An 18,647-nucleotide genomic window follows, 5' to 3' on the forward strand; every position below is an offset into this window, starting at 1 on the left:
TCTAATATTTCATTGTTACTGTACAGAAATGCAACCAATTTCTGAATGTTAATCTTGTATCCTATTCCTTCACTGAATTCATTGATCAGTTTGAGTCATTTTTGTGTGGAGTCCTTAAGGTTTTCTATATATAGTATCATGTCATGTGCAAAGAGTGACAATTTTACCTCTTCTCTTCCAATTTGGATACATTTTACTTCTTTTGTCTGATTTCTGTGGCTAGGACTTCCAATACTATATTGAATAAAAGTGGTGAGAGTGAGTATCCTTGTCTTGTTCCAGATTTTAAATGGAAGGCTTTCAGCTTTTCCTCATTGAGTATTATATTGGCTGTGGGTTTGTCATAAATGGCCTTTATAATGTTAAGGTATGTTCCCTCTAAACCTACTTTGGTAAGTTTTTATCATGAATGGATGTTGGATTTTGTCGAATGCGTTTTCTGCATATATTGAGATGATCATTTTGACTTTCGTTAATGTGGTGTATGATGTTGATTGGTTTAAATGTGTTGAACCATCCTTGTGAACTTGGAATGAATTCCACTTGGTTGTAGTGTATGATTTTTTTATATGTTCTTGGGTTCGGTTGGCTAAAATTTTGCTGAGAATTTTCGTATCTATATTCATCAAAGATTTTGGCCTATAATTTTTTTTTGTACTTTTGTCTGGTTTTGGTAGTAGGGTGATGGTGACTTCCTAGAATGTCCTTGGGAGTGTTCCTTCTTCAATCTTTTGGAAAAGTTTGAGGATGGGTATAAATTCTTCTTTGTATGTTTGGTAAAATTTGCTTGTGAAGCCATCTGGTCCTGGACTTTGGTTTGCAGGGAGTGTTTTTATTACATAATCCAATTTCATTTCTAGTGATCAGTCTGTTCACTTGATCTATTTCTTTTTGATTCAGCTTTGGTGGTTGTCTGTCTCTAGAAAGCTGTCCATTTATTCTAGGTTGTCAAATTTGTTGGCATATATTGTTCATACTTAAGAATTTTTTTTGATGTGTACAAATTTCTGCTATACAACAAAGTGACTCGGTCATACATATATATGTATATATAGAGAGAGACATAAATATACACACATTTTAAATATAATGGTGATTTTATTTTTATTTCTATTATTTTTGCCCACATCTTGTGGAAGTTCCCAGGCCAAAGATCAAACCTATACAACCACAGTGACCCAAGCCACTGCAGTGACAATGCCAGTTCCATAACCTGCTTTGCCACAGAAGAACTCCTTGGCCAGAGTTCTTGAAATGGGTTCAAATAGAGAATGTTTGTGTTCTGTGTGAATGCTCAGCTAATATTCCTCAATGCTTTTAACAATGAGGTGTTCTCTCACTGTTAAAATAGAGGCGTTGGGAGTTCCCGTCGTGGCGCAGTGGTTAACGAATCCGACTAGGAACCATGAGGTTGTGGGTTCGGTCCCTGCCCTTGCTCAGTGGGTTAACGATCCGGTGTTGCCGTGAGCTGTGGTGTAGGTTGCAGACGCGGCTCGGATCCCGCGTTGCTGTGGCTCTGGCGTAGGCCGGTGGCTGCAGCTCCGATTAGACCCCTAGCCTGGGAACCTTCATATACTGTGGGAGCGGCCCAAGAAATAGCAACAACAACAACAACAAAAAAATAGAGGCGTTGACCTCTCCATGAACGTCAATCAACCTTTGTCTCCAGCTGCCTAGTACTTGTTTACTGTGTTCATGAACAGTGTGGCTGTGGGGGCAAGGACGGGGGTCTACATGTGCTCTACAGTGTGGGTTTCCCCTCACCACGGCTGGCCTGACCATCCACTGTCCTGCCAACCTACTTGTCCGCAGCAATGACCACAGAGGTTCACACCAGGGGACACCAGTCCAGGACTTGTGAAAGGCTGATGACATTTGTCCCCCTCCTGCAGGAGATGAGGCAGCAATTTGTCCTCCCTGGAGATGACACATTCTGGAACTGGATTTGCTTTGTCCTCCACCGTCTCGTGCGAACTCACTACATGATTTCATGCTGTTAGGCTTTCACACTGTTATGCTATCCTTTATGACACTTGCTTCTGATCACGAAACTTGATTTGCAGTGAAATCCCTGGACTTAACATAAACACCCCTCTTCCTGAAAAAGCTGGCCGTTTGGGGACATAACTGAGGCTAGAATCCTGTTCTGCAAGATGTAGTACATGTAGTCTACACTGCGAACCAGTGGCCGTGGTTTTAATACAAGGATCTGGGAACAAAATACAAGGGAGGATGGCTCCTCAGTTAAAACCTAGTGACTGAAACATCTTTGCATGTATTCTTTGTGATTCTGGGCTTTGCCATTTAGGCGTAAGCAAAGGAGGGATGCTTCTACAAGGGGAACACAGGGATGATGGTTCCCAGTGGTTTGAAAGGGGAGGATTATACTGGCTAAGTGAAGAGAAAGTTGATGCCACATGAGGCGGGTGGGAGAAGTACGGCTAGAACCTTGTAATACTGAATGTTAACCGTAAATTTAATGGAGGCCATCTGTAACCTTAGGCAACCAAGGGTGCAGATGGAAATGAAGGTTTATACCATCCCACTTAGTAGAGTTCTCTGATCCACTAAGGTGACACGGCTGAGGTAGGGACATGGAATTAGTAATGGAAGAAAGAAACAGAACTTACTCAGCCTTGGCCTCATGATTAACTGTAGAAAGGCCAACAGTCGCAGTCTATACATTTTTCTTTGCTGTCTCATGTATTTATTTGCATATTTTATTTAACTTTCTCCTTTCCCCTTGCCACAGTTTGTATTGATGGTGGCTGACTTTACAGTTTAGCTTGTAGAGTAGAGTGTATCCAGACAGAGTCACCTTGGAGCTGGGGAGGCATGGACATCATTCAGGACCCTGGCCTTGCAGCTGGATGTAGCATCTTAGAGGGATGTGATCTCATTTCTGGTTGAAAGAACAATTAAATTTATTTAAGAATTCCACAGTTATAGATAAAAGAACAGATCACTGGATCTGCAAATAACTGGGTATTTTATTTCTAAAACAGACAAGAAGTTAGTTGCTAAGCATAAAACTTGTCAAATGCAAGAAAGATGTTGAATATGCAACTGTCAGCAAGTTCTAAGAAATGTACTTAATACCATTGTTTTTTTCTTCAAAGGAGAATAAAGTTATTCCATTTGGAAAATATTTCAGTAAGGACTTAAGAATATAGGAAATAACAATACAGAATCTGTTATAAATAATCCCAATTTATTCTCAAGTATTAATATCAAATAATCCTGATCGTTATGATCAATCTGATTTTATAGACTAACGAATTAAATTAAAAAGGAATTTATAGAGATCACTTTCACCATTAAAACACAGGGACAAAGTACCACCACAAAAAAAAAAAAACAGAAGTATATTTTATGCTAGAGTTACTTTCTGTCCAGGTCGGAACACTGTTCCACTTTGATTTTTTCTCTTCTTTGGATTTTGAAAATTTTCATACCTTAAAAAAAAAGTGAGACAATATTTAATACATGTAAATGCTAAAATTACAAAACAAAGAACAATGGATTGTTTGCAAACAATTTTAAGGTACAAAAGGGAAACGAGAAAAAATATTTGTAACAGAAATTAAAGTTCTTACAAGTTGCTAAAAATTTTCAATACTTCAAAAGAAAAAGGAACAAAGGGGATGAAGAGAGAAGTTAAAAAATAAACTGGCAATGATTAATATAAAAAATGACCTATTTTAAGAATTGGAAAATTTTAAATATTCTCTAATCAAATTGGCCAAGTTTAGGGAGTTCCCATCGTGGCTCAGTGGTTAACGAATCTAACTAGCATCCATGAGGTTGCAGGTTTGATCCCTGGCCTCCTCGCTCAGTGGGTTAAGGATCTGGCATGGCCATAAGCTATGGTGTAGGATGCAGATGTGGCTGGGATCCCACGTTGCTGTGGCCGTGGCATAGGCCAGCGGCTATAGCTCTGATTTGACCCCTGCCTGGGAACCTCCACATGCCATGGGTGCAACACTAAAAAGAAAACAAAAATGTCCAAGTTTAGAGAAATACTGCAATGTTTAATGTTAGGCTATGGTGAGGCTGGCACTATCATAATTATATTGCTGCTGCAATATACATTGTACAGTATTTCTGGAAGGCAATTTGGCAATAGATGTCAAAAGCACTGAAAAATGTGAGTACACTGTGATGCAACTATTTTACCTCTATCCCAGTGAAATAATTAAGAGTAGGTGCAGGAGTTTTCATCATGGATTAGCAGTAATGAACCCAACTAGTGTCCATGAGGATGTGGGTTTGATGTCTGGCCTCTCTTAGTGGGATAAGCGACCTGGTGTTGCCGTGAGCTGTGGTGTAGGTCGCAGGTGCAGCTCAGATCCTGTGTTGCTGTGGTATAGGGCAGTGGCTGCAGCTCTGATTTGACCCCTTCCCTGGGAACTTACATATGTCATGGTGTGGCTCTAAAAAGACAAAACACCACCACCACCACCAACAAAAAAACCAACCTTAGGGATACCTTTAACAAAGTGCACAGACATTACACTTGAAACAAAAACTATAAGTCCACATCCAATTTTAATCCCCCATCTCAAAATACAGCTCTGTCTGCCTCTTTTAACTTCATTTTCCCTATAAGATTTACAGAGAACACTCTGGCTGATCTCTGGGTGAATTTAGCAGAATCACGCAGGATGGGTAGTAAGGGTGGCATGGCTGCCTCTTGCAAATGCTCCTACTTCCCAGGGCTCTGCAGTCAGGCTCTGCCAGCTTGGGGCCTTCCTATGCAACATCCTTTATGGATGTACCCTGGACCTCCATGAAAAAGAATTCACGATGCAGGGACAGCAGCCAGTCTAGTAAGTCATAAAGCCCTCTGACCTCCATTTTAAGAACATCCTATCAAATTGAAAGAGATGTTAGAAATAATCTATAACTTCACTCACAGGGAACGTGATTGGCTGCTAAAGGATATTCTGCCCACCTGTGAGTACAGTGTCAGCCACTAGACAAGCCAGGTGGCCCCTGGAGGCCTCCTCTCAAAGAGGGAAATAGATGACCAGAATTTCTCCCAGGCTGTCGTAGTAAATAATAATAATAATCAGGAAATGGATCAGCTATAGGGCCATATTCAGGGGCTCATGGAAGCAACGGAGAGGCTTTTTCCCCTAAGGTGAACTAATCCATGGTTACATTACATATTCAGAAAAAAGGAAAATATTTGAAGGTGTTTGAAAGCTTCATACAAATTTTTTAAAAGACATAGTGCATTAAACCCTGAAGCTTCAGAACATAGGATCTCTTGATTTCCATCATAACTGAAAATCTTCATGTAGTTAGAGGAATGGGCCAGGCCCTTGTGAGCAGCCAGTTCTCTGAGGAATTCGAAGTGACTGTCCTTATTTTACAAATCAGTCTCTCTTCAAAACCAGAAATGTGGCTATAGAAACAATTCCAAAGTTCACCTATTCATCTCAAAATGCTTGCAGATATTGTAAAAGACCAGAATGTTAGAAAAGAATTGTTCTAAAAAGTTGAGAAATTTTAAATACTAAAATTACCGTATACTTCTGATGATAGAGAACTATCAAAATATAAATATTACCAATATCTCAAAACTCCTAGAAGGAAAAGAACAAAAAGGACAACCTACTGAATAGAAGAAAATACTTGTAAATGGTATGCCTGATAAGAGGTTAATATCCAAAATAAACAGCTCATATAACTCAATATCAAAAACAACCTGATTATTTAAATCCTCTGTCCATTTTTTAGACATTTTTCCAAAGATACACAGATGGCCAACAGGCACATGAAAAGATGTTCAACATCATGTATTACCAGAGAAATAAAAAGCAAAGCCACAATAAGAGATCATCTCACCCCTGTCAGAATGGCTATCAAAAGGAACACAAATAACAAGTGTTGGTGAGGATGCAGAGAAGAGGGAGCCCTCCTCCACTGTTGGTGTAAATGAATATTTGTGTAGTCACTATGGAAAACGGTGTGGAGGCCCCTCAAAAAAAAAATAATAAATAAAAACAGAACTACCACATGATCTAGCAATTGCATTCCTGGTGTATATATCAAAGAAAACAAACACTAATGCAAAAAGGTATATGCATCCTAATGGTCAAAACAGCATTATTTATCACTGCCAAGATAAATAAAAAGTGTCCATCAACAAACCACTGGCTTAAGAAGATTCCGTATGTATAAATAAGACTATTACTCAGACATAAACAAGAATGAAATACTGCCGTTTGCAGCAATGTGGATGGACCTAGAAAATAGTACGCTAAGTGAAATAAGTCAAAGACAAATACTGTGATCACTTAAAAACAAAAACAAATGAATGTACAAAACAAAATAACTCACAGATATAGAGAACAAACTAGTGGTTACCAAGGGGGAGAGGGAAAGAGGGAGGAGCAAGACAGGGGTTGGGGATTAAGAGGTACAAACGACTATGTATAAAACAGAGAAGAAGGATATACTGTATAGGACAGGGAAATAATACCCATTACTTTGTAATAAGTTTAAATGGTATATAGTATATAATTGATAAATATTGAATCACTCTTGTATACCTGAAGCTACTGTAAACCAACTAAATTTCAAAACAAACTCCCAAGAAAGAACTTGCATTCCTTCTCTTTCCCTTGAAGATGTAAATCTTATCATGTCTTTGAAATGTAAACATGCCACGAGATAACTAAAACACCACCTACAAATCACCTGAGACTGGGGGGGGGGGGAAGGGGGCTGGGGAGAAGATGGTTTTCAAGATATGGACTGTTTTATAAATGGCTACAATTTTGGAGTGGAAGCTACAGAGTCTGTCTCTATGTCTATGGATATATGTTATGTATTTGTGATATTTTGCTATGCAAGGATGAATATTGCCCAAGTTAATTTGTAAGAATGATCTATTGTAACTGATTTACAGAAAAAAGCACTTAACAAATTCAATATTTCTTTCTTTTTTTTTTTTTGTCTTTTTGCCTTTTCTAGGGCCACTCCCGAGGCATATGGAGGTCCCCAGGTTAGGGGTCTAATCAGAGCTGTAGCCACAGCCACAGCAACACCAGATCCAAGCCATGTCTGCAACCCACACCACAGCTCGCGGCAACGCCAGATCGTTAACTCACTGAGCAAGGCCAGGGATCGAACCTGCAACCTCATGGTTCCTAGTCGGATTCGTTAACCACTGAGCCACGACGGTAACTCCACAAATTCAATATTTCTAAACTCTCAGAAACATAACAGAAACTAATCCAAATGCTTCACAAGTCTGTGATCTGGGATAGTCTTTAGTAAATAAAACTTGTTTAAGTATTTTGTACCTATTACAGAATTTGCCATGATAGCTGTTTTAATGTCTCATGAACTTTTCATAAGTAATTAAATTTAATTGTTTTAAGCTTTTCTTTTTTTGGGGGGGGGGGGGCTGCACCCATGGTATGTGGAAATTCTGGGCCCAGGAATTGAAACCAAGCCACAGCAGTGACAACATCAAATCCTTATTGCTAGGCTGCCAGAGAACTCCTTAACTTTTTTTTCTTAACTCATTTTTAAGTGAAATTCTCAATAATAATTAAGTTTTATGATAAAGTAGTTTCCAAAACTTATTTACTAATTTATACCCTTAGAGTTTGGTAAACGATAAAAATTCATTAGATATCTAGGTCATTTCTAAATAAGATAAAATACTGAAACATTACTGAATATAGGCTTATTTACTTTTGGCTAATTATACAGAAACTAAAAATACTTGGTATTAATTATCCTACAGTGAAGAATTGTACTGTTGAAGTGTATTTTACTACTAGAAATGAAAGTTTTTAAGAGTTAAGAATTCTAGTATATGTAAACTAGAACTATGAGAAATAATAAGGGAAACAACTGTATGTAACTCTATTCTGATTGTTTCTGAATGGGAAAGAATAAAGGACAAATTAAACGGACATAGAAAATTGGAGAGACTTTTACTTTGTGTAGTCGAGCTGGTTAAAATGGAATGAATTTAAGAGTATAAAAGTGTTAAGCTGATTTTAGAGCTTATTTAACTAAAACTAAAATTTATTTTTTTCTGCTTAAGGACAAAATTTTACTGGATTATTGGTCTGCTATTGATAAGACCGTGAAGGAGTCCTATCGTGGCACAGCAGGTTAAGTACACGGCACTGTCACTGCAGCAGCTGGGGTTGCTGCGTTGGTGTGGGTTTGATTCCTGGATCAGCAACTTCCCCATGCTTCCGGCATGGCCAAAAATTTTTGTTTGTTTTTATCTTTTTGCCTTTTCTGGAGCCGCTCCCGAGGCATATGGAGATTCCCAGGCTAGGGGTCGAATCGGAGCTGTAGCCCCCAGCCTATGCCAGAGCCACAGCAACGCAGGATCCGAGCCGAGTCTGCAACCTACACCACAGCTCACGACAACGCTGGATCGTTAACCCACTGAGCAAGGGCAGGGATCAAACCCGCAACCTCATGGTTCCTAGTCGATTTGTTAACCACTGCCCCATGACGGGAACTCCCCAAAATTTTTTTAAAAAAGGAAAAGATGGACTTCTTTTCGTGGTGCAGCAGAAACAAATCTGATAGTATCCATGAGGATGTGGGTTCCATCCCTGGCCTCGCTCAGTGGACCAAGGATCTGGCATTGCCGTGAGCTGTGGTGTAGGCTGCAAATACCACTTGGATCCTGCGTTGCTGTGGTGTTCGTAGGCCGGCAGCTGTAGCTCCAATTTGACTTTGACCCCTAGCCTGGGAACTTCACATATGCCATAGGTGTGGCCCTAAAATGGAAAAAAAAAAAAAAGACGGTGAAAGACCCTTCTCTACCTTTTAAGTAATCTTAAAGATTTTGAGTTTTATCAAAATGATTTCCTATGCTTCATGCCTGAATACTTAGGAAAACAGCTTTCTCTAAGGTTTTTTTTTTTTTTTTTTTTTAAACTATATTCGGACTTGTCTGCAAAGTCTTTGTCACTTTGGTTAAATAAATAATTTAAGTACGGTTTAACAGTGACCCATGATACTATAGAACAAAGTGTTTTAAAACCTGCAGGTTAAAGATCCAGCATTGTCACTGGAGCAGCTGGAGTGGCACAGGTTCAATTATCACTTAAAATGTTGTGTCACGGAAATAACCAAATTTCCTCATCAACTGCATTGTAATGAACTTTTGTCAGATCGTGAACCATGGCCATGTTTAAAGTCTTTTGTCATTTATAGTTACTGTGAAAGAGTTCCTACAAAAGTGCTTCATCTTCAACAAGCCTCATGGAAAGGACTCGAACAACAACAGGTTTCTGATAACTTTCAGGTCATACCACTGAACTAGGTGAATTTCCAGAACCCAACTGGCTTCATAAAACTGCTAACAAAAGAGCAAAAAAGACTAGTTACATGGGACTGAAAGAACTACTGAGGATGACTGTAAGTTTTAGGAATTTGTTTGAAACACTGTTCTTTTTATGTTTTGTTTTTCCAGATTCAGGGAAACCTTTTTTCTTTTCTCTTAAGCTATCAGTAATTTGGTGATAAATCCTTTGTGAATGAAGATGAAACTTTTTTTTTTCCCTATCTGATCCCTCCAGAATTCAGAAACTCTTAGTGAGTACTCTTGATTTTTATGGCTACACTGTTATTCCCATACGTCCAGTAAGAATCCTTTCTCCTTGTAACAGGACACAATTGGAAACACTGGTTATATTACCAAGGCTTTGACTGGATGTCATATTTAGGAACGTGCATAGACTGGGAAAAGAATAATTTTAAGAAATTAAGGTTGATTTTATGGAGCCAATTAAGCTCCTTGGAAAACCAGCCTTGTACCTTGGTTACAGAGTTCCCAGTAACCTTACCAGGTGAGTAAGGAAGGTCATTTCCTGGCAGGTACAGGAACTTCAGGGGATCTCTAGGAGACAGCAATGAACCCAAATACAGCTGACCCTTCAACAAAACAGGGGCTAGGGACACCAACACTCTGCCCCTCTACCCCTCAACACACAGTCAAAAATCTGCCTATAACTTTTGTAGTCAGCCCTCCGAATCCACAGTTCTGCACACACAGATTCAGCCAGCCATGGATTGTGTAGTATGCGATACTGAAAAATCCAGATGTATGGAGACCCACGCAGTTTAAGTCCACTTTGTTCAAGGATCAACAGTAGATAGTTATTGCAAGTGAAATCTGATGGTGAGTGAGTCCTTGGCTTGGCTTCCTAGCTTCAAGAGACTTTTAAAATGTCAATCTAAAATTCCTTATGAGGAGTTCCTGTCGTGGCACAGTGGTTAACGAATCCGACTAGGAACCATGAGGTTGCAGGTTCGATCCCTGCCCTTGCTCAGTGGGTTAAGGATCCGAGCATTGCCGTGAGCTGTGGTGTAGGTCACAGACGTGGCTCAGATCCTGCGCTGCTGTGGCTCTGGCATAGGCCGGTGGCTACAGCTCCGATTAGACCCCTAGCCTGGGAACCTCCACATGCCGCAGGAGCAGCCCAAGAAACGGCAAAAAGACAAAAAAAAAAAAATTCTTTATGAGCATTTCCAGCAAAGCAGATTTAAAAGAGCCTATATGGTCAATAACTATTTTTGCTGAATGTATGTAAATAATCAGGCCATGTTTACTTAAACTAGACTTAATGTGAAAACAATTTAATCTTATTGTGATTGTCTTTGTTAGAAATGGGGGTCATTGTGGAGACAGAAATGATGTTTCAATAATACACCTTTATGGATGTAAGATTCTAGTGCTGTTAATGGGTCTTTTTTTTTTTTTTACTGGCTCCCATGGCACAAGGAAGTTCTGGGGCCAGGGACTGAATCTGAGCTGCAGCTGCAATGAATTTATCTTTGAGGTTCAGTTTTCTACCTTTAAATTAGACTGGATCCTGAATTTTTCTAGTTTGTAACCTAAACTGTGCCATGTGGCAGGTGGATTATTTTGAGCTGAAGGGCATCAAGACCCAGCAGACAGGAAAAGCTTTTTACCTCTCCCTTAACTGCCTTACGGAATTTAGATACAGAGCCTGCACCACTAGCAGAGAAAAGTTTATCTTGAAAGACTTACCTGCATGACAGGGCAAACACCTGTCCTTCCCATTTTCCTGTGAACTGGCCCCTAGCTCAGTCCTTAGCTCAGGGCAGTAAGAAGCGTCAATGCTTAACTGCCTATGGGGATCCTGAATGTACAAAATTACTTCTCCTGTACATGTATCTTATGTCAATTTAATTATTACTGGATGGGAAGGGAAATTTTTTCTATGCTTTCAGTGTGCACACATGTGCAAACTGCAACAAAGAGCAAAATTCAACCAAGAGTTAACCAGGAATACTTTTTTTCCCATTTTTCACTTTTTAAAATTCAGATAGAATTGACATATAACATTGTGTTAGCTTTTGTTGTATAAATTTGGTGTACAACATAATGATTTGATATATGTATATATTGTGAAAGGATTACCACAGATATCCTTAGATATCATTCAAAATCCCTCACAGTTGTTAGGTTTTTTCTTGTGGAAAGAACTTTTAAGATCTACTCTCTTAGCAGCTTGCACACATACACTACAGTACTGTTCACTGCAGTCACTGTCCTGTACACTACCAAGGAATATATTTCTTGAATTAAGTTGATTCATTGACCTAGTATGGTCCCCCAGTCTTTGGGTCTCAGATTCTAAAGTTGCTACAGAGACAACTGCAAGAAGTCTGTACATTCAAATGTGTATTGAACATGGTTCACAAGTAAATAAGTGTGAGTGTATTTAAATGTTCTTGAGATTGATACACATTATTTTGAAAACGAAAACAAGTATATTTTTCAATATATAGTTTGCAAACTATATACTGGGATCATTTGGGGCTTTTGATTTTCCTTTTTTCCTTTGAAGCTTTTAAAATTAAACGAGTTCAATCAATCAATCCATTTGATCATATTTGAATTTTTTACAATGAAAATTCATTTTTAACTTCTACATTCCTAAAGGTTTGGGGTGTTAAATGCATGGCTAATAAGCAAATGTTTTGAATTGGCTTTTTTTTTTTTTTTTTTTTTGCTTTTCAGGGCCGCACCCATGGTATATGGAGGTTCCCAGGCTAGGGGTTAAATGAGAGTTGCAGCTGTTGGCCTATACCACAACCACAGCAACGTGGGATCCAAGGGACACCACAGCTCATGGCAACGCAGGACCCTTAACCCACTGAGCAAGGCCAGAGATCAAACACGCAATGTTACGGATACTAGTTGGGTTCACTACTGCTGAGACAAGGGGAGTTCCTGAACTGGCTTTTAAATATTCAAAATACTATTTGTGATTTTAAAAAGAACTTTTAAAAGTTTGAATAACTGTGACCTATCATAATATCCATACTTCTGAATCAGAATCTGCTACTTACAGCTCAGCGAAGTTCTTCCAGTCATCCTCACTGATGGATGGCCTTGTGTGACTGAGTGCAGTCATTAAATGTGACTGACTAATAGCCAGACTGGTTCTGATTGGTCCTGGTTGGTTAAGGGCATCATCCTCCTTAAGTTAAAAAATGACAAAAAGTTAACTTAGGGATATGATGAAAAAGGGAGTCCAAGTGTTATTTTTTTGTCAGTTTTATTTGGAGACTACATTCCCTTTCTCGTAAGATGACTAAAAATTGTTAGCACATAACCAAAAATTATTAGCACATAGCCATTTGACTCATCAATATGTTTCAGTCCCTTGTTTATAAATATAGCTCATTTATAAATTAAAAAAAAAGAAAAATGAAATTTTTACAATGACAATGAAGAAGAAAATGCCATACTCCAATTTGGTTCCGGTATCTGCTTTTGATAATACTGATATCCGCCCTCAGTTGATCTCTTTGTTCCTGTGTGAGTTCTTGATAACCCTCTTGCGAAGCTGTTCTGAACATTGGAGGTCGTGAAAACTGATCCTTCCCAGGAGCTCCAGGAAAATCCTGAGTTATGGAGCTTGGTGCTGACAGGCATTGCGAGCTCTGCATGGATAAGTATAATAATAGGAGAAGGAAGGAAAAAAGGGAGAGATGAAGAGGGAAAAAAGTGCAAGGGAGAAAAAAATTATGTATTTAGCAAAAATAAAATTAAAAGCTTTAAGCACTAAAAACTTAACATGGGGAAACTTACTTTTTTTTTTGTCTTTGGCATACGCAGTTTCCCAGGATAGGGATCAAATCAGAGCAGTAGCTGCTGGCCTACACCACAGCCACAGCAACATAGGATCTGACCTACACCACAGCTCAAGGCAACATCAGATCCTTAACCTGCTGATGGAGGCCAGGGATCAAACCCGTGTCCTCCTGGATAATAGTTGGGTTCGTTAGCCACTGAGCCATGACGGGAACTCCTAAACTTATCTTTTAATTAACTGAAATTAAGAGAGTTTAAATGTTCATATTCTATAAAAGTTCATCTATACCTATGTTGTTGAAGTACTACAGAGTGAAAAGTGCCATCAAACAAGGTTTTTTTTTAATGCTGTTACTAAATCTACTAGGAGTTCCCGAAGTGGCGCAGTGGCAACCAATCTGACTAGGAGCCATGAGGTTGTGGGTTTGAGCCCTGGCCTTGCTCAGTGGGTTAACGATCCAGCGTTGCCATGGGCTGGGTTATAGATCGCAGACACGGCTCAGATCTGGCGTTGCTGTGGCTGTGGTGTAGGCCAGCGGCTACAGCTTGGATTTGACCCCTGGCCTGGGAACCTCCTTATGCTGCGGGTGCGGCCCTAAGAAGACAAAAAAAAAAAAAAATCTACTACTAAAGTCTTCATGTTTGTTTTCAGTAGTTAAATGTAGACACATCCTAGAACCTTAGTATAAGTTAATAGAAGACAACAGAAAACAAAGACTAGAATTAAAACAGCTTTCTATTCTTAAAATGAGTTACTTTTTTTTTTTTCCTTTTTTAGGGCTAGTTGGAGCCACAGCTGCTGGCTTATGTTATAGCCACAGCAATGCCAGATCCTTCAGCCCACTGAACAAGGCTGCATGGATACTAGCCGGATCCTTAACCCCCTGAGCCACAATGGGAACTCCCACTTTTATATATTTTTTAAAACCCAAATTAATAAAGGAAATTTACCGAAAAAAACCCCTAGGAGTTCCCGTCATGGCTCAGCTGAAATGAATCTGACTAGGAACCATGAGGTTGTGGGTTCGATCCCTGGCCTCACTCAGTGGGTTAAGGATCTGGTGTTTCCATAGGCTGTGGTGTAGGCCAGTAGCTGTGGCTCCAATTAGAGCCCTAGCCTGGGAACTTCCATATACCGTGGGTGTGGCCCTAAAAAGACAAAAGACAAAAACCAACAAACCCCTAAATATGTAAAAATGTTATTGTGTTTACCAATAAAGCAATAGTGAACTACTGTCAAATTTTTTAGATATGCCGAATGCTGTTTTAATTTAGACAAACAATGGTATTGCCCAAATTTATTCTAGACAGTTTCCTTGTTGAAACATTACTACTATTACTAATTTTTTCACTGTACTGATCTCCTGGTAATACAGCTAGTGTAAAGTGTAACACTTTGTTGTCAGAATTTTTGACATTATTATACCAGATTTCTCATTATCCTCAATTGTTGTACAATAATAGAATTTAAGTTTAATATAAAATAGATCTGCTATTAAATAGATCTGCTATTAAGATGTATTAAAAACCACTAATGAAGGGAGAAAAACTGGCAAGAAACCAAAGGGTAGGTCACAACCACAGGCTATAAAGCTCCCCTCACTGCTGGCTCTGTCTCTACAAGTAATGAAAAATGACTAACGTAAGAAAAAACTATTTTACTGAAGAACCAACTGACCAGAAAGAATATGTGGGGCTAAGGTATAAATTACACCAGCATACAGCTTTCTATTTCAGAACTGTAATTGGTACCAAATCTGAAGAGGTTCCGTTCCCAAGTTCTGATTCGTAGGAGCTTCCAAAGTAAAGCCGGTACATATTGATTTTTGATTCATCTGGAAGCACCTCTGACATCTCTAGAGAAACAAGGGACTGGTCTAAGCCATATTCTCCATCTCCAGCTGAATCATCAGAGCCACTGCTGTGGTTAAGAAAAACCATTGAAGACAGACTCAGGTCACTATCAGAGCTGGACCCTCCATCCTAAAATGCACAAAAGGACAACCATTAGTAAAGCTCTAAGTAATACACAACTCAAGACACAAACCACACAGACAGCATTCTAATAGACCAGTACAAGGAAAGGAGGCATTTTCCACAAAAGCTCCTATTGGTCCTCTAATGGTTCTGAGGCACATCATAAAATTTCAACTATTAAAATAAGAAAAAAGTAAATGGAATATGTACATAATTTTCCAACCATCTTCCCCCAAACCAACCAAGCTAGGACTCAGACATCTGGATGTTATTTTCGTCTTTTTCCAGGGCCGCATCCATGACATACAGAGGTTCCCAGGCTAGAGGTCGAATTGGAATTACACCTGCCGGCCTTCACCAGAGCCACAGCAATGCAGGATCCAAGCCGAGTCTGCGACCTACACTACAGCTCACGGCAACGCCAGATCCTTAACCTACTGAGCAGGGCCAGATATCAAACCTGCAACTTCATGGTTCCTAGTCGGATTCATTAACCACTAAGCCACGATGGGAACTCCTGGATGTTCTTTTCATGTTTCACTGAATTCATATTTTTCTAGTCAAATGATAAAATACTCTATAACATGGTTGATTCAACATTACAGAGTCCTTTACCAACACCTTTTCTGTTAGTGAGAGGGGAAAAAAGAAAAATCCAGGAGTTCCCATCATAGCACAGCAGAAACGAATCCTAGGTTGTGGGTTCCATCCGTGGCTTCACTCAGTGGGTCAAGGATCGGGCGTTGCCATGAGCTGTGGTGTAGACTGCAGACCTGGCTTGGATCTGGTGTTGCTGTGGCTGCGGTGTAGGCCGGCAGCTGTAGATTAGACCCCTAGCCTGGGAACCTCCATATGTTTCGGGTGTGGCCCTAAAGAGCAAAACAAACAAACAAACAAAAAACACCTTAGAATCTGAATTTAGTCCCTGTAAGAATCTCCAACAAAATGTAGGGAAGACAAGTATATAGGAAAAGCCTTCCTAGAAAATATATGGTAAAGTCCATAGCATAGCACAGTTCAAATTATTTGCTAAAAAAATTAAAAACATTATCTTTGGTGAAAAAGCCAATTTTAGGGTTGGAGTAGAGAAAATACTAGATAAACCTAGACTAGGGAAGTAAGCAAGCGATCAAAGAATGAGGAGGACAAATCAAAAGTGCACAGGGAGTTCCCGTTGTGGCGCAGTGGTTAACAAATCCGACTAGGAACCATGAGGTTGCGGGTTCGGTCCCTGCCCTTGCTCAGTGGGTTAACGATCCGGCATTGCTGTGAGCTGTGATGTAGGTTGCAGACTCGGCTCAGATCCCACGTTGCTGTGGCTCTGGCGTAGGCCAGTGGCTACAGCTCCGATTCGACCCCTAGCCTGGGAACCTCCATATGCCGCAGAAGCGGCCCAAAGAAATGCCAAAAAGACAAAAAAAAAAAAAAAAAAGAAAAAAAGAAAGTGCACAGAAGCCACAAATGGCTCCTACTGGCCAGATCTGGGACAATGTGACCTTCAAAAAACTTTATTTGATGATTTTAAAAAAATCAGAAGTTGTAAATCAACTATATTTAATAAAAAATTACAAGACAAATTAAAAACCTCAGTGTATCTCAAATAATATTCTTCTACACACCAACATATTTTGCCAATAGTAAGGTAACATTGAAGAAACGCATTCAAAACTCTTCATATAATTACAAATTCTCTGCAAAGCCAATATTCCATCTATGCGACATTTGACTGAAGGCAAATTTCTATACAGTTTCACTAAAGTTGTTAAAAAATAAGATTTCCTTTTCTTTCTTTCTTTTTTTTTTTTTTTGGTCTTTCTGTCTTTTTAGGGCATATGGAGGTTCCCAGGCTGGGGTCCAATCAGAGCTGCAGCCACTGGCCTACACCACAGCTCACGGCAATGCTGGATCCTTAACCCACTGAGCAAGGCCAGGGATCGAACCCGCATCCTCATGGATGCTAGTTGGGTTCATTAACCACTGAGCCACAATGGGAACTTCTAGGATTTCTTTAAGGATGAAATTTTGACAGAACTGCTCCTGTCACGCCTAAGACACCACAGTAACGATCTCCTCATATAACTTACTTGGAGTCCACAGGACAGCAGCCTTCCATGCAAGGCCTCCAGCTGGGCATTGTAAAGTAAGGCTTTCAGATCAGCTCCCGTGAAGGAGTCAGTTAGGGATGCCACATGCTGAAGATCCACGTCCTCTGCCAGAGGTAGAGAGGCACTGAGAACATTTAAAATTTCAAGACGTGACACCTGAAGGGAGAAAAATTAATTCATTTAATGAATAAACTAAATATTAAACTGTGTATCTAGGATTTTATTTTATTTTTTACAAATTAACTTTATATATCTAATAAGCTTTACAAGTAAGTTGAGAACTATATACCACCAGTCTACATTTCTCCTCCTTGGAACTTTTCCTAACAGGAGGAACACAGGGAGAGAAAATGAATGAAAACATTAACTGTTATTCAGTGCAAATCAATTCTTATTTAGACAGTGCTTATTTTCTAGATTTGGGCAAATGAACCAAGTAAGTCTTTCAAAAAGAAAATTAGGGCTCAGCAAGTTAAGGCTAACTAGTCTCTTTGAGGATGCACTCAGTGGATTAAGTGTCTGGCTTGGTGGGTTAAGAATCTGGCGTGGCCATAAGCTGTGGTGTAGCTGCAGATGCAGCTCGGATCTGGAGTTGCTGTAGCTGTGGCATAGGCCTCAGCTGCACTTCAATTTGACCCCTAGGCCAGGAATTTCCATATGCTGCATGTGCAGCCCTGGAGAAAAAAAAAGGAGTATTAAAATAATTCAAACAGGAGCTTCCTGATGGCCAAGTGGTTAAGGATTTGGTGCTGTCCCTGCTGCGGCTTGGGTTCAGTCCCTGGCCCAGGAACTTCCACATGCCATAGGTACGGCCAAAAAAATAATTTTTTATAGATATATATTTTATACCTTTGACTATTCATTTGTCTAGTCTTTCACTCATTCATTTGTTGCTAAATTTGGGAATAAGACCTGGAACAGGGAGTTCCCACTGTGGCTCAGCAGTAATGAACCCAACTAGGATCCATAAGGACTTGGGTTCGATCCCTGGCCTCGCTCAGTAGGTTAAGGATCTGGCGTTGCCATGAGCTATGGTGTAGGCTGCAGATGCAGCTCTGATCCTGAGTTACTGTGGTTCTGATCCTGCACTGCTGTGGCTGTGGTGTAGGTCTGCAGCTGTAGCTCCAATTTGACCCTGAGCTTGGGAACTTCCATGTGCTGCAGGAGTGGTCTTTAAAAAAAAAAAAAAAAAAAAAAAAAGCTGGAACAACACAGGACTAGGAACAGTTAAAAGTCATATATCTCTGTGAAACCTGCACAGACACTTCCTAGTCCTATGCTTGATTCTGTATTACTCTTTTCTTAGGGCTGCACATGTAGTACATGGAAGTTTCCAGGCCAAGGGTCGAATCAGAGCTGCAGCTGCCAGCCTACACCACAGCCACAGCAATGCCAGATCCTTAAGCCACTGAGCGAGGCCAGGGATGGAATCCGAATCCTCA

At 39.8% G+C, this 18,647-nt stretch overlaps 1 protein-coding gene across 2 annotated transcripts in view; it reads right to left on the minus strand.

Annotated features, from left to right (window-relative positions):
- Window positions 1–1,590: 1,590 nt before the first annotated feature.
- PEX1 (peroxisomal biogenesis factor 1) overlaps window positions 1,591–18,647 on the minus strand; it is a 62,041-nt gene continuing 44,984 nt past the window's right edge. Inside the window, exons 20-25 of one of the 2 annotated variants that reach the window (XM_047754255.1) lie at window positions 17,185–17,361; window positions 14,876–15,106; window positions 12,778–12,972; window positions 12,376–12,506; window positions 3,386–3,455; window positions 1,591–2,902 (exon numbers count right to left, since the gene is read on the minus strand). In XM_047754255.1, the coding sequence (XP_047610211.1) occupies window positions 2,897–2,902; window positions 3,386–3,455; window positions 12,376–12,506; window positions 12,778–12,972; window positions 14,876–15,106; window positions 17,185–17,361 (810 nt within the window). In that variant the 3' untranslated portion in view covers window positions 1,591–2,896. Of the gene's footprint in view, window positions 2,903–3,190; window positions 3,456–12,375; window positions 12,507–12,777; window positions 12,973–14,875; window positions 15,107–17,184; window positions 17,362–18,647 lie in introns of those variants that run through there. The other variant, XM_047754254.1, reaches the window with a different exon arrangement.

This window comes from Phacochoerus africanus, chromosome 11 (assembly GCF_016906955.1).
Source record: "Phacochoerus africanus isolate WHEZ1 chromosome 11, ROS_Pafr_v1, whole genome shotgun sequence".
NCBI classification, from domain to species: domain Eukaryota; kingdom Metazoa; phylum Chordata; class Mammalia; order Artiodactyla; family Suidae; genus Phacochoerus; species Phacochoerus africanus.